Source organism: Megalopta genalis, chromosome 7, assembly GCF_051020955.1.
Source record: "Megalopta genalis isolate 19385.01 chromosome 7, iyMegGena1_principal, whole genome shotgun sequence".
Classification (NCBI taxonomy): domain Eukaryota; kingdom Metazoa; phylum Arthropoda; class Insecta; order Hymenoptera; family Halictidae; genus Megalopta; species Megalopta genalis.
In genome coordinates, this window is record NC_135019.1 from 599,075 (window position 1) to 616,443 (window position 17,369).

The window sequence follows — 17,369 nt, forward strand, 5'->3', positions numbered from 1 at the left end:
TCGATATCAGGACACCGTGAGCTATACATATATTACAGAATAACATACTTTATTCTCAAATTAGAATCGATTACATGTGAACAATCTGTTCGTTTAGACGTAATTCATAGAAAATATACTCGTCAAGTCGCTGACTGAATCAGCTTTGTAAGAATAGCACTTCTATATACAGGTGATTAAAAAAAGACCGCTCACGTACCAAGTGTGGCTTTTCTTTTTTTTTTTTTAATAGAGTAGGAATGCCTTTTTGTGTTTTAAGTACAAGGATATCGCGATTATTTTTGTGCAACGTTAGAAAATACGCACTTCCCGTGAGTAATAAATAAGATGAATCTTTCGTATTTCCATCAAAGTATAATCTCACGACGTCTCTCAAATGCATCACTTTTACAGAAACCTTCAATTTTTAATTAACGCAGCAACTGCGTAGGTAATCAATTTTCGCAGACTCTTTTACACAACCGTGTTTACACCAATTGTTACTTTTACGAGTTATATTCTTTGTTTCTCTTCGCGTTCGCAATAGCAATCGTTCTCCCTAAGGTAAAATCGACGAATCTAATAACTGGACTGCGAATCATCGTGCAAAATAAAAATTTTCGGTATCAATTGCATTCTTAATTTATTTTATCTAGGGTAACATAGTAGAAATTTCTTTTTGGAATTGTTTGAAAGAAAATGATAAAAGTTTCTTTTTACATATGGCACAGTTATTAGAAAATCTATTAACAGAGATAAAGTATAATGGTCTTGCGATGTTTATATCGTTTCATTGATGCATGAAACCCGCAGTCTACTAATAACGCTATTTACAATGACCTCTTCAGGAACTTAAACGTACGTCTTTCGGGGCACGTGCTGCATATAGAAATTCTTAGTACAAATTTTTATAACTTGTGTTTTCTTTGTCTTTATACAGTAAACAAGGAAGTATATAAACATTATGTACAGGTGATCGGTTTCACAAATCGAATGTTCGTTCCGCGGCGTGTAACTTCCCACACGTCACGAAAGTATTTAAGAACGTCGATACTTTCGGAGACGGAATGACTTTTTCTCACAGACAATTCTTTTTTTACTAATAGTTTACAGAGGAACATACGTACATATTCTCGCGTGTATAGACTATGCCAGGTTTCTAACAATCACTCTTAAAGTATTAATGTAAATCGATAACACCGCGAGCTTCCTGGTAAATACAACTTCCTGATAAACGATCGAAAAATATAAAAGGAATTCGTACTAATACTCCCGACACAATCTTTTCCTTCTTTCTTTTTTTCTGTTCTTTTCTCTCATTTTATTCTCAAAAGGAACGTAAACTGTGTTCGTTAGAATATACAGAACGCGTGTGCGAGAAACGCATCTGTGTCCGTTGTATCCGGAGTGTAATTGGAAGTAAACGTTCGTCACGTTTGCAGAGACAAAAGAAACATCGATAACGAATAATCCCGAAGTAGAAATATTTGCGAACTAATTCCGAGTCAATTTCCGAGTACGCAACGCGTTACGCAATTTAGATATAAATTCGATCAGTCATTGACCATCGTTCTCGATTATTTTACACCAGACTCATCTGTTCCCTAGACTCGTCTATATTGAGCAACAAGTATTACAAAAGAATAACGTTGTCTCCGTATGGCAACTTGAATTACTTTTTCGACGCGTACAGAGTATTAACATAAAAAAGACCTACTTTCGATACGCGCAAATATTATTTATAAACTACCAAAAATAATGATATTTAAATTCAAGAAACGATAAGACCATCCTAGTCGCAAAGAATTGTCAAAAATGCCATCACACCGATACCCAAGAGCAAGGAGAACAGTTGTTTCATCGATTCCTTCGGGTTAGACTCTTTAAGCAACTCGGGGAGGATGGTCACCAAACCAATGTGCATGAAACCACCCGCCGTGAACGGTAATATCCAACTCGTCTTTGCTCCTGAAAATAAAATTGGTATTCAATTTTCCGACCACTCTGGGTACGATCAATTACAATTTAATATCTTTGCCTATACGATTTATATTATTTATATATATATTTATATTATTATTATTATATATTATATAATTATATTAATATTCATAATTTTAATAATATTATATTATATATTTATATAAATAATAATAATATAATAATAATAATAATAATAATAATATTAATAATTATATTAATATAAGATTGTATATATATTTATATATACGATTATATAAATGTAGCGAATTACTTCTCAGTAAGGAACGTACCAACTCCACCGCCAGAAAATAGCACCGCAGACATAGCACCAAAAATGCCACCGGAAGCGGTGAGAAGCTGCGCCCGCGCAGCGTCCCATCTGTTAAATCCGCTACGTAACAGAATAGCAAAGTCGCCGACTTCGTGGGGTATCTCGTGGATGAGTATGGCGAAGGTGGTGAGCATCCCCAAACGCAGAGACACGAGGAAAGAGCCGCCGACCGCGAGGCCGTGGGTGAAGTTGTCGATTATGTTTGCCATCAGGTTCAGATATCCGGTTATATGTTTCGATTTCTCCTTCTTCTTCGCAGTCTTTTTATTACCGGCAGCATCGACGGGGGCCACCATCTTGTTCTCGGGACGGTTCTTCGACTGTCCGTTGATAAAATTGTTCATTTCTGTCAACTTGTGCAGACAATTTTTAGCCTCTTCCTTCGTGAGTTCCTCCAGGGAGTTGGAGAGCTTGTTGATCATCAACACCGGGTTGATGCCGTTGCCGACGAAACCGTTCTTTTTGTAGGAATTCTTGCACTCGTCGGACAGATGGGAGTAGCGGTTGTTCGTCTTCTCCAAAAATGGCTGAAGCTGTCGATCGAAATGTCACGTATTATTATATTATATATATTGTTATATATTTATATTATTATTATATATTTTATATATTTGGAACTTTTATATCGCTCTGAACACGATATATAATAATATATATATTATATATTATATTATAGTATATATAGTATATAGTGTATAGAATATAGTACTATATACTATATACTATATACTATAGTACATAATAATAATAGTATATAATATATTATTATATATCGTGTTCAGAGCGATATAAAAGTTCCAAATTCTTATCTAATTACATTGTTGATGAGCTTCTGGATGTCCGCCTTGGTGTATCCGTTCGACATTCCATTCTTCGGGTTCCTGTTGGCCAGAATACTGCAATTATTGTTCTCCGCCTCCTTCCTCGCCTCGTTGGTGGTCGACTTTTCGTCCGTCGCGGCCTCCTCTTCCTCAGCATCGGCGTCCTGCTCGAAGCTGAACAGCTTCTCCACTATGACGAATACTAGGAAACCGCTGAGGACCCACAGACCGGTGGTCATCGACGGATGGTCGGCATCCGATGATGCTGGAACAGAAAGATTCTCCCGTTGAATCCCCGGCGAGATGATCGCGCGTTCCTAGGTCGGGTCGATTTAATCGGTGTCACCGGCGACCAAACGCGCAAGCGATTGGGACTAGGACCGAGACGATTTCATTCAGAAGAGGACACAGCAGCCGGCAATTGAAATTCGCAAACTGATGCATAATGGGGGTTTTGTAACCGTTCACAAAGCACGAACAGCGAACTAGCCAAGGCTGCGGTCCAAATCTGTTCAGCGCAGATCTAACGCGATCAATTACCGGCTGGCTCGAACGCGCGGCGATTTAGGCGAACGATCGAGAAGGCATCGCGCGACGGCTGTCTAGCCGATTCGAAATTAAATTCTAATTTTCCGTGCGACCGATACAGAAGGGAAACGTCGAGGATGCCTCGAAAAATCTTGCTTCGAGACGGAAAGGTTAAAAGGTCGACGAGCCTCGAAACTGTTAGAACGGCGGCAAAAACGACCTTGTCTCAGAATGCGAATTACAGGCGCAGCGCACGAAGCGTGCGTGTGTATGTGCGCGCGCGCGCGATTAATCGTGATCCAGAGAACTCTGGTTCTATACTTAGAATCGCGTCGATCGATCGATGCAATAGCGCCGAAGCGTTTCCACCCTTTGGACCGGTGCTCTCCGCCTCCCCATTCCGTTCGGAGATCATTCGTACGGTGACTCTTTCCCTCGTTATCAGCCGTGAGTCATATTTCATTCGATCGCGAAACGTAACTATTGCGACATGTCGCGACACCGATGCCGATGATTTATCAGAGGCATTTCGCCTCTAATTTTTGCCGGGTTCGAATTCTCAAACCGAATTGCGACGAATCGATTGCAACCTGGACAGCCTTTCTCACCTGTCTTGAACGAGCTGTTCGCCCATGCTTCCGGCAGCAGATGCAGGAAAACATCGCCGAGAAGGCCACCGACTGCGAAACTCAACAGTATTTTCAGCGTACCAGCGCCGTCTGTAACAGAAATATACACGATATCATGTCGGAACTCGCATCGGCGGAATTTGCATAATACCGGAGGAAATTGAGTAAGCAGGATTCGCTTTACAGGACAAATGGATTAACCGGCGGTAAAAGTTAGATACGCGGAAGATTCCTGATTCGCGAGCACATGTAAGATAGTACAGTAATGTCTCCCTAATTGACGCTCAGCTTAGAAACAAAGGTGGACAATTTGGGACGAGGATAACTATAAAAACAAACCGCAAGGCTCGAACAATCGTATCTACTCTTCCCAAATTGTCCATTTTTGTGGACAACCTGAGCGTCAATTAGGGAAACATTACTGTAATCGAGGAAACGTGTGCGATCAGATGATAGAGCAATCATTTATACAACAAATAATGTTATATGTAGATGATTGCGGATCGGTGTATGTGTATGCGTACATACAATTCGGACAATCAAGATTCTACTATACAGGGTGTCCCAAAAATGTCTCGCAATCCGAAAGTGGCGAGTTCCACGGGTCATTTGAAGCAACTTTTTCCTTTACAACAATTTTATCCGAGGCACCGTTAACGAGTTATCAACGGAAAACAGTGACCAATGAGAGGCGATCTCGGCTGGCGCGAGGCGACCGAGCCAATGAGCGGAACTGGGCTTGGCGCGCTGGTTGGCTGGGCCGCCTCGCGTCAGCCTTACTCGATTCTTATTGGTCACTGTTTTTCGTTAATAACTCGTTAACGGTGTCTCGGAGAAAATTTTTGTAAAGGAAGAAGTTGCTTCAAACGATCCGAGGAACCCGCCATTTTCGGATTGCGAGACATTTTTGGGACACCCTGTAGATGCTACATACAGTAATGTCTCCCTAATTGACGTTCGAATTGTCCACAAAATTGGACAATTTCGGAAGATGAGATTCGATTGTTCGAGCCTTGCGACTCATTTTTATAGTCACCGATTGTCAACAATTATAAAAACTAGATGCAGCGCTCGGGCAATCGTATCTCCTCTTCCTAAATTGTCCATTTTTATGCAGAATCCGAGCGTCAGTTAGGGAGACATTACTGTAGACAGAACTGCGAGGCTGCGATCTCAACTTTTGCGACGCTGCGTTTCGAATAGCGTTGCTAGCATGGTAATTGTTACTTTTCTTGCTCGACGAGAGACTTTCACTCGAGTCTTTACAGCGACACGGATAATGTGAAATCGGTGTTTCGATGTTCATTGTTCACCGAACAATTCCAGGATTCTTTCTTCGAACGGAGAAACGATGGAACATTTACCGAGACTGGTGGAATTCGTTTTCCGGATTTTTGGGAGTGGGAAGGCATGTCATAACTTTATCTCCAAATAACGAACGAATTTGCGGAGCGAGTATCGGAGTATCGTCTCCGACATTGTTAATAAGTTTCTCCCTGTGCGCACAGATATCGAGACGATAGATCGCTTTTGTACGTTGTCCGGCGATAAATTCTCGCGACGGCAACGATTTTGCACTCGGTTGACTTCTTTGTGCTCGGGATCACCGAGCATGTTAGAGAATGATCGAGGTGGTTCGATATCTTCGGCCTGCAGCATCCCGGTCATACGTCAACCGAGCAAATTCCCCACGGAAGAACGTGTTCCTTTATGCGCGAATGCTTTGTACTGTTAATCAATGCTACAGTTAAATTTTCTGCGATCGCTGAAACATCGCTTCGGCGCTCGGCTCGATTTTCTAAATATACAGGGTGTCCCAGGTTTTAATGTTCAAACTTTGTCAGTGTATTCTATGGCACGAAGTAAGAAAAAAATGTTATGTAAACATAGGTCATACAGAGCTTTATTAAGAAGTTATAACAAAAATTCAGAATAGGAATAGTAATCAACTTGCTGTTACTGCGAGCATTGGCTTGAATAGATCAGCACATGCCGAGCGTTTATGTAAGCTGTTTATCAATACATTTCGAAATGTATTAATAGCCGTTGTTGACAATACATGATTGACATCGATCGAAGATTTTTTTTTATTTTTTATTTCTTTTTTAATTGATTACTATTCCTATTCTGAATTTTTGTTATAATATAACATTATATATAATATTAATTAATAATATATATATTATATTATTATTATATTATATATAATATTAATATAATATAATATATAATATTAATTGTTATAATATAAAGCTCTATATGACCTATGTTTACATAACATTTTTGATAAAAGCGACGACGATTCTTGTTCACAGAAATTAATCGATAAGTACATTCTCTATCGCCTCGGATCGGATCTAATCAAGTCTCATCAACGACGTAACAATTACATATCGGTATCTGTAATACGATCGAGAAATCGTGTTCGGTCTTTCAAGTGTGAAATCGAATCCGTCGATTAATCTGGTGAGCTTTCGAGTTGCGTAAACCTCGACCGTCGTTCGAAACATGTAGAGCATTCCATGAAATCGCGTTCCATAGTTATTATAAAGACGGCGAAAGCCCCTCATGGAGCAAAGGGATCGACGCGTTGTTGAATAAAATTTACCTCTAAACGTTAAAAAATCGCCGTTCATTTTCCCTCGAAAAAGTAAAATTACTTTCCGAACAACCGAAATCTTACTGAACGATTACTTTCGGTTTGTATTGGGTTGTTCGGAAAGTTCGTGCCGATTTTCGGTAGGTAGCGTGAGAGACCTGACCGAATATATCACAATTATTGAAAACAAATGACATGTGTACATATTCTAAAAGAGATAACTCCAGCCATATTTGGAAAAAAGCTTGGCTACGATTCGTTAATTTTTATCAGTTTTGTACGCCTTAGAATATGGTGGCAAACAAAGTGCATTTATAGGCATTTAATGCTTTTCTTTTTCCGAAAGGGCAAAAATGCCACACAAGCGGCAAATAAGATATGCGCTGTTTATGGCGAGGATGCTATAGCCGAAAGAACTGTGCGGAAGTGGTTTGCTCGGTTTAAAGCTGGAAATTTCGACCTTGAAGATCAAGAACGCCCAGGTAGGCCGTCCACCACAGACGAAGATACGATTAGAACAGAAATCGAGAATAACCCACGCTCAACATTACGTCAATTAGCAGGAATGCTAGATAAATCAAAATCAACCATCCACGATCATACTGTGAAGCTTGGCTCCAATGTTTGAATGAGCTGTGTTTTAATTTGCCTAGAAAATCGGCACGAACTTTCCGGACAACCCAATTATTTGCGTTCAAATCGGCAATCGAAAAATGATAATTTCAACGCGGACTGCGTCGCCGCTGCCGCGACAAGATGGTGCCACGGCAGGCCTTGATCCACATATACGGAACGTATTATTAAGTGGATACTATTAACGAGTTCACAGAACGTGACGACGTTTCTCGTTCTTTGCGTACGAGGATGCTGCGAATGTGGATCGTCTCGGTCTCGGACGAAGTCTCTACCATCGTGGACAGGCTCGAAGATAGTTTTCCGCGCGCGGTAGCGGCGTGTCCTCCGACGCGATAAATCCGTGTTATCCGTTGCGGACAAGCTCGCGGGGCCCGACGCGCGCGATAATAAATCAGCGAATCGTGAAAAACGCCGGTTCCGCGTCGGACTTTTCGTTTCTGTGTCGCGCAAGCCGCCCCGTTTCCTCGAGAATCAGCGCGTGCTGTGGCGAACGCACCCCCACTCGTCCTTACAATTCCTACACAATTACATGATGTTCCCCGAGCAATCTTTGTTCGCAGAGACTTTCCTCGTCGTTCCTCGTACATGACGAAACGTCCTGTTTACGTGGCAGCGCGCGATATCCACGAATCGCGCCGTAATTAGGTGTCATTATCGCGTCGTACGCGACGCTCTGCGAAGAGAAGTTGACCCTCCGTTAACCTTTTAGGTACGGCTGAATTCTGCGTGATGCTATTTCTCTGGACGGCAGAGTCTGATACTGTATATTCTGTCTGTATATACAGGGTGTCCCAAGAATGTCTCGCAATCCGAAAGTGGCGGGTTCCACGGGCCATTTGAAGCAACTTTTTCCTTTACAAAAATTTTCTCCGAGGCACCGTTAACGAGTTATTAACGAAAAACCGTGACCAATGAGAGGCGAGCTCGGCTGGCGCGAGGCGATCGAGCCAATAAGCGGAATTCGGCTTCGCGCGCTGGTCGGCTGGGCCGCCTCGCGTCAGCCGTACTCGATTTTTATTGGTCACTGTTTTTCGTTGATAACTCGTTAACGGTGCCTCGGAGAACATTTTTGTAAAGGAAAAAGTTGCTTCAAACGATCCGAGGAACCCGCCATTTCCGGATTGCGAGACATTCTTGGGGCACCCTGTAGATTGTTGTAAATCGATGCGAAGACAAAAGAAGTGTGAAACGATGCGTATGAAGACGATTATTTGGTTCAAAAGGTTAATAATCCGAGCACCGAAAGAAGCGGAATTTCCGCGGACTTTGATCTACCTAACGATCGACACTCTCGTCTACGCGATAAACGGTAAAAACATCGAAAGAATCGTTAAATACCGTAGCATTATTTTCATCCGATTAAAATGTTTAAAGAACGATATCGACGCGGACGCAGCTCCCGTATCTTATACTTTTAGCCCGAACGATAATTTCTATTTTGCATAAAAATTCGCTGTCTAATAATTATATTTAACGCCGGAAAGTCGAGCCAGAGATCGACGCAAGTTTTGCAACCGTTCGACGATAACCAGCCGCGGGCATCCGCGTAACAGTAAGCAAATTAATACATCGCGCGCCGTTCGCGTTTTTCATTATGCAAGAGATTTTGGTTCGAATAAAATAACAGCGGAAGAAGCGGCGCGAAAATATTTTACGTTCGAACAACGCGATTCGCGGAACAAACAAACTTGTCGGAACAGTTTTATCGACGAAAAAGATCAACGGCTTATCGTCGATCGTTGCTCGCCTTATTTTTAAATCGTTCCCCCATTGTGCCCGGCCCTCTCTAACCGTTGCGATAGATCGTCGCGAGATAAACCTTATCGTCAATTTCTCCCTCGATCAAACAATATCCCCGCGTTCTAGCGACAGTGAAGTACGTATGCGCGCGCGATATCTGCACGGCGGAAAAACCGCCGGGAAAATTACAGAAACAAGTGCGAGGCTTAATTATCTGCCCGCTGCCAGACGACGACGACTGCATTGTTCTCGACGCGATGAATCTCCGTGGCAATAACCGAACGAACGACTTCGCTGATATCGATTCGACAAAAATCGACTACGTATCCCCCGCGATGGAATCGCGCCGAATACAGTAATGTCTCCCTAACCGACGCTCGGATTGTGCAGAAAAATGGACAATTTGGGAAGAGGAGACACGATTGTCCGAGCGCTGCGTCTAGTTTTTATAATTGTTGACAATCGGTAACTATAAAAATGAGTCGCAAGACTCGAATAATCGAATCTTCTCTTCCGAAATTGTCCAATTTTGTGGACAATCCGAGCGTCAATTAGGGAGACATTACTGTATTCGATTATCTGCAGTTGCATGAACTTTCTACCGGCAAGCTACGTGCGGGGCGCCAAAGTGCTCTTTGATCGGGCCGATCGCGCGGACTGCTAATCACCGTTTTACAATCACCGGATCGCTGTTTACAGATTTTAAGTTAGCCGAGACGAGATCTCGAAACGTTCAGATTTGTCACGCGCACCGACACGGGTCAATTATTCGCGAGCGAAAGGCCAGAAGACTTTGCACGGAAACCAAGGTGCCAGAAATTAGTTTCCGGGTGTAGACAAATAAACGCGTGACAAATTAACGTAGACAAATTAACTCGCTGAACGAACTCGACGATCGAACAAGGATGAAATTCGCGAGGGTGGTTTGCGCGGCACGGAAATCGGTTACAAACGGCACCGCGCGCCGGGCTTTAAAATAGAAAAATCGATCGCCTCGTAATTCGCACGGAGAAACGGTTTCGATGCGGATCGAAGGACGAGTCGATGACGAGTTTAAATCGAATGCGATTGCGATTGCGATACGATCGGATCGAGAAAGAAATGAAGACAACGTCTCTGCGCGATGATGCTCGTGGGCGGAACTCCGGGAACTGGCTTGATAATGGATTCATTCGAGAACAGTCGTTGGCGTGATAGGCCAGCAGAACTGTAATTTAACGCGTCGCTTGCTTCTAGAATTTTTACAGACCAACCGTTTATCGAGTCCCCGCGAAATTCTCCGAGAAAACCTTCGCAAAATTTCTACGCGAAATCGTATCGTACGAAAAAAACTTCGGAATTTAGCAAGCCGGAGAGCGTGTTAAATCGATCGAGTAAATATTAACGCTTAGCCAACCGAACGGGGAGATTTCCTCGTTTTAAATTCAATCGGTTGACGACCGAATGGATGATCAATGAAAAATTAAAAATGATCGCTTAATTTTATTAAGACTTGCAAGAGGTACGAATGCTGAAGAAGCAATCGATGCTATATGAGCCGTTTATTTTGAAAGTGTGGCATAAGTCACTTTGTTTTTAGGTCGATATATTTAAGGGTTTGCGTTTTAACACGTTTAAAAATATGGATGCTAACTTTCGAGAAGATTTACTTGTATTTGTTATCTCAGGATACCGATATTTTTCTCGGCACAAATAATTTCGTATAAACATTAAAAAATCACCACTTTTCATTACGGTAAAGTGACTTGTGCCACTTTCAAAATAAACGGCTCATACAAGTTTGCTTCGTAATTTTTGTTTAATCGAATGAAATATTTTAATTTTATGACAATTTTTGAGGTTTCTAGCGCGGTCGTGCAAGTGTTAACGCTAAACCTACCGCGGTCAAAGTGACCGCTCTCTTATTTTGCAATTCTGCAAAGTTTCGGGACTCTTTCGTGGAAAACGCTTGAATAAGTTACATTATTGGAGCAAGTTTTACAATAAAAACTTTGCAACATCTAAATAAATTCGGTCTTCTCACTTTTGTGAAGCCAAGTACATGCCAGTTAGTATTACTGCTTGGTAGGTTTAGTGTTATTATATATATTAGGTTAATATATAATAGGTATTATATATTAGGTTTAGTGATGAAATTTTCGCGAAACTGTTTTACCCGACAGATCGTACGTGGCCCAGGATTTATTTATTCCAACCCGAGCGCGCAAAAGTCGATTCGAAAATGTCGGAAGAACCGAAAATCGTGTAAAACGATCGCCTTGAATCGCTCAGGATACGAAGACCCGCGGTGTCGAAGATTCGGTGGAATGGCCGATAATATATAATAGCCGATTATAATTAGCCGAAAATATATAATAATAGCCGAACGATGCTGCTCTGCTAAGGTTTTGCTGCTGCAGCGTTTCTTTAAAAAACAGAATCGGTTCGAAAAAGCTTTTGAAAGTCGCTAATAACGTCGCGGAATAAATACGTGACCGGATCGAGATGAGATCCGCTGGATCGTAGACGTCGATTAAGGGATCGACGAGAGGCTGCCACCCGTATGCAAAACGATCGATCGCGGATAAACGGATTGCGTAAGTTTGCATCACCGACATTGGCGTGTTTCGTAACGAAGACCGGGAGACACCTTTGGTCCCGGGTTGTTCGCGTTGTTGGTTTGTTGCGCGAGCAAACCGCGGGGAAAGAAGGGAGGATTGGAAAGAAGCCTGTTCTCGAAGAAGGTCGACGACCATCGCGCGCGCCGAGGAATCATCGGCGGAGATCTCGCGTCTTCGGAGCACGTTGCCAGACTCGCGAACGACGAGAGGATCTGAAAAATCGTTGGGAATCGCGGCGCGAACGGGAAAATCGGATCGGGGCGTTCGAAGAATTAGTCGCGGCACTGGTTCCAAATCGGATCCAGCGGGTCTCCGATGCGATTTGCTATCGAAACGACGACCAGCGACGGTATCGATCGTGCTCGGAATAGCAAAATCGCGAAATAGCGGGACTCGATCGACGGATTTCCTTCGAGAGAGACGATTTCTGTACACGAGAACCGCGATTTTTGAGTTTTCAGCCGCGGTCGAGTTAGGGGAGGCCATGGGAAACCGTGGAAGGTCTCCGTCGATCGCGACGAATCGATGAAAACGGTCCAAGAATCGCCGTCGATCTTCTTTCGACGATCGACGAAGCATCTTCCCGTTCTCTCCCGAGCGTCTCCGGCCGCCATTTTGATACAGCGCCGTCCATTTCGTCGGCCGCGAGAGACTTTAGCGAGGCAAATCTCGCTTTACATTGCATACAATGGTTCGTTAAAAAATCTGTTCAATGTCTGGCGGTTATACAACCGTCAACAGGATCGTGGTATAATAATTACCGAACCTCCGCAAACAGGAAGCCATTGCCGGTTAAAGAGCAAACGCATTCGCGACGAATGCGCGGATAGTTTGCGCGTCTCTCTCTCTCTCTTATGCAACTCGCTGCTAATGAATAATATAAAGTCATCGTACCGTCGTCGGAAAAGCGTAAACGACGCGGAATGCGACGACGCCCTTGAATCCGCAGGTGTCGTCCGGAACGATGGCCACCGGTGTTCCATCCGCGAAACAATTGGACGTTTAATTCGCGTTCTCGATCGTGTTCCAGCAAGTGTTTGCGACCTTCGACTACATGGCATCGATGCGAACGAGAGGTTCCACGTTGCGGGCAACGCAATTTTCTAGTTTCCGAGCAATTATACTCGAGTATGAAAGGAACTTGAAAGTCGACGGAGTTCTCAGAAAAGCGACAATGCGGTTTAGATCAATTCAGCATAGATCGATAACCCTACGCGTAATCTTAATCGGCTCGCTTTGGATAATCCGTTGCCCTGTGATTTCCGTCGCCGTTGCGCGCCGATTAGAATTTCCTCGTCGTCGACGATTTTCTTAACCCTTTGCACTCGTGTGGTGACTCTGAGGCACCGCTAAAATTGTTACATCGCGTTCCAAAATGATATTTATATTATATATATATATATATATATATATATATATATATATATATATATATAATATAATATTATATATATATATATATATATTATATAACTGTTGTACGAGTTACAAGACTCGATTTCAGTGCATGAAATACACTTTGTCATATAAAATGAAAACACTGTAAGTCAGAAAAGTTAATTTAGATTTGCAGTTAAAATGGCTTCGAGTGCGAAGGATTAAAATTCATCGAACGCACAGAGGATCGCACTCGCGCGCGTCTTGTCGCATCCACGGATTCCATTGTTGAGAAACGTGTTCCGCCGGCAACAAGTTCCACGACCTTGCTGAATCGCATGGGCGTAGAATCAGCGCCGAAGAGCGAAGAAAGCGTACCAGCTTTACCAGCGAAGAAAGCCAGGGAAATTTTTAACGAACTCCGTTACAATTCTAAAATTGTGAGAGCGATGTCAAATGTAAAAAAAAAAAAAATTGGAATTACTGATAACAAGAGAGAGGCGGCTTTAGCCGGGTTGTTCCACCGTAATGGCAGTTAGATGGGAGTTTTACGGCTTTGCTCCACCTCGGCTACCCGGTGTATACAAGTTTCTGCTGGCTGTGGAGAAAAATATCCGGTGGTGGGGGCAGGTAGACGAAACTCTCCGGCAGTTGCTCGTTTGTAAAGCCTGAAGCAGCCAGCCAATAGAATTTGTTCCTGCTCTACACCGTATCGAATGCCGCGAGAGACTTTCTTTGTGCCCTGTTGTCACATGTAAAGATGGATTGCTATTATTTACTTCTAGGAGATAAGAATCTGCTTACGGAGAAATGGTTGGCAACGGTTTTCGACGCGAAGAACAATGTGCGCAGCAGAGTGACTCCACGTGGCCGAGTGCGTTTCTTTTAAGCATCCGAGAATTCTATCTGACGTAATAACACATCATTATTTTTATCCTGTCCTGCTTCCGAACATTGCGTTGCATGTGCTCGCGATAGAGCGATCTATGCCCGAATCGTCGAAACCGGAGGAAATAAACGGAAGCGTGTACGACGCATGGTTCCAAGTAAAAATACATGGTCCGAAGTAAAGTAATAATGTCTCCCTAACCGACGCTCGGATTCTGCAGAAAAATGGACAATTTGGGAAGAGGAGATACAATTATTCGAGTCTTGCAGCTCGTTCTTATAATTGTTGACAATCGGTAATTATAAAAACGAGTTGCAAGGTTCGAAGAATAATATCTTCTTATCCCAAATTGTCCACTTTTGTTTCTAAGCTGAGCGTCAATTAGAGAGCCATTACTGTACGTCACGCGCTGTAATAAATTCTCTCTAATTGACGCTCAGCTTGTACACAAAAATGGACAATTTGGGAAGAGGAGATATTACTGTCCGAGCGTTGCGTCTAGTTATTATAATTCTTGACAATCTGTAACTAATATAAAAACGAGTCGCAAGGCTCGAATAATCGAATCTCCTCTTCCCAAATTGTCCGATTTTCTGGACAATCCGAGCGTCAATTAGAGAGACATTACTGTACACTGCGATTGGTGTTCGAAGAAATATGTCGCAAACACGTTGTTAATAGGCGCGAGGGAATGTTGCAACGATGTTGCAACAATTCGACAAAGATTTTTGTCCCAGAAAAATAGACCGACACGATCGCCCGGAAATTTCTAGTGAAATCGTGGCACACAATCGTATCTCATTGCGCAAGGCTTCGTCCATAGCGCCCCGATCCAGCAGCATCGACACGGTCCTTGACTTCAAATGTCATTACAAAGTAAATAATACCGCGAGCTTTTGTCGCAAATAATATCCGTGTATCATCGACGAAGCCAGAACTCTGTCAACGATACGTAATTGCTTCCTATTTTGATCAATTACACTCAACTGGCACGACAAATTTGTCAGTCGACAAAAATGTATGCGTAACAGAGTTCGAATTACGATCGTGAGTCCATTCTGCGCGTTAAAGTCGGCTTTCCTGTCGATTTTTCCTGGAACTCGGTTCGAAGAAACTATTCGAGCGTGTTCCGATCGATCCGCGATTATCGAGCCAGAAGAACGAACTCGATGAACATAGCAAATTATTCTTCCGTAAAAAGTTCTAGTTCAAGGTTGTTCGAACGCCTTTAAATCAACGCATCGTCTACCATCGTCTACGCCATTGTTTCGTAGCTTTCCAAGTTTTGCTACGATTATTTTGATCAAGATTTGCTTCGACATGCTACAGCCGTCGAGGTATAATAATTAATAGACCGCCGGTAGACGAAACATTTACGAAACGCAATAGTTACACGTGAAAATGACATGATTAACATAAAGGTCGGAGGAGGGCAAGAAGTCTACTCGCGAAACTCGCCGAGCATAAATATGCATGTACGATTATTATCGGATCTATAACGTTAACCGTCGCGACGGGTGCAATTTCTAGAGCACGCGTCGACAAGAATGTCGCATACGATTGCTCGGTGCGGCCGTTAAAATAATTCGGCAGCTTTTAAATAACTTCGAAATGAATCTCGCGATATCTTCCGAAAGCGGATAGCACGGTCGTGATGTAACAGCGCGTCCGATTGGTTCATCCGTACTAACCTATTGTGAATAATTTCCCGCGTTCGAAACGTACACATAACCTCCCGTCGCAGAAGACACCGTTGGGACTGGCTTTTGCGGCAGTAAACACGATATATAAGACTTTGAATCGTGTCGATTCAGAACCGTCGCAGTTGACAAAGAAAGAAACAGCGATACAAAGTCGCTGCTGCGGCCGTTGAAGGTGGCAAACAAACGAATATTACCTCCAGTCTTCAAATTGGCACCTTCGTCGATGGGGATGACCAGCAAAGGGAAGATGCCAGTCAGTCCGATCATCGTGCTGCCCAACAGCGAGAACAGCCACGGGCTGTACACGAAATATTCCACCGCGGATTCCCATGGCGTCCATAAATCTTCGGCGACCATCTCATAAAGGAACCCTGTGGATTCCGTGCTCACGTTTGCCGCCATGTTTGTGCGTCTCGTGTCGAACACGGAGGGTGACCGAATATCCTTCGCGGTTCGCTCCTTTCGTTCGACGATTTCGGTTAGTTAGACTCGGTTAGATCGTCGAGATCGATAAAGGATCGACGTGTAATAATCACAGTCTATGCGATGCGCAGATTGTTTAAATGCTGCTGCGTCCTCGTGTGAGTCTGTTTACACGAAGATAACCTCTCTCTCTCTCTCTCTCCCTCTCTCTCGTGCAGCACCCCTGTGCGTTTGCGACGTAGTTTAAATAGCACGCCAAAAATTCGCGGAATCGTTTCGTTATCGTCGAGACAACGACTACCGTACGCCCGACTAGCCTACACTGAGAACTGAGTACGGACGCTACGAATCAGGCGGTCGCCGACTCTGCTATCGCCGGGTTCTTCGATCAAATCAACCCTTTTGTTATTCCATAGTGCCGCAATGCGGGGACAATAGCACCGGAATCGGACCTATGACGATGAATACGCGGGCAACGGCTGTCAAGACACGCGTTCCAATCGAGACGGATTCTCTCTCTCTCGGTCGTCCACGCTCCCGCGCTTTCTTCTTCTCCTTTTGCCTCTATAGCCTCTTCCTCCCCTCGGACTTCTTCGTTTGCTCGCTCGTAACGCCTGCAACACGATGTCGTCTCATATCATCGACGAGGGCCGTCGCGAATCCGCTTCGATCACCCCAGCTCTCTCTCTCTCTCTCTCTCTCTCTCTCTTCGAGGTGTTCCTCTGTTCTCGATTTAAAGGGCCTGTCACAGGATCGATCGGAGCAGTCACTTTTACCGCCAGAAGCACGGTTGCACAACTGGACACCGAGTTAGAACACACTTTTTCGAGCTGCCTAACCTTGGTTCTAGGTTAGGTGCGTCTCTCCGGTCTACCGCTCTTCCCCCGAGAGGACGGAGGATGAATCTCTCTGTCTTTCGGATTGATCGAAAGATCGCACACTGTTGTCGCCGACGGTATTTTTGTTATTATTGGTCGAGAAGTTTAAGAACAAAGTCGTCTTCTGTTCTGTATATCGATGCAACGGATAATGCGCGTTACCACCATTCCGGAGCCTTTTATAGACACCGAGGCGCTGCGCTACCGTGATGGCGGTCAGGGTGGGGGTCGGCGCGGCGAGGGAGGGGGGGAA

At 43.6% G+C, this 17,369-nt stretch overlaps 1 protein-coding gene across 1 annotated transcript; it reads right to left on the reverse strand.

Moving 5' to 3' along the window:
* Positions 1–32: 32 nt before the first annotated feature.
* On the reverse strand, positions 33–17,280 carry Zip99C (Zinc transporter Zip99C). The gene is made up of 5 exons (XM_033467051.2): positions 16,010–17,280; positions 4,251–4,361; positions 3,111–3,379; positions 2,253–2,826; positions 33–1,947 (listed from the first exon to the last, which is right to left on the reverse strand). The coding sequence occupies exons 1-5, from the start codon at positions 16,215–16,217 to the stop codon at positions 1,772–1,774; spliced, it is 1,338 nt and encodes a 445-aa protein (XP_033322942.2). The 5' UTR covers positions 16,218–17,280; the 3' UTR covers positions 33–1,771.
* Positions 17,281–17,369: the final 89 nt, after the last annotated feature.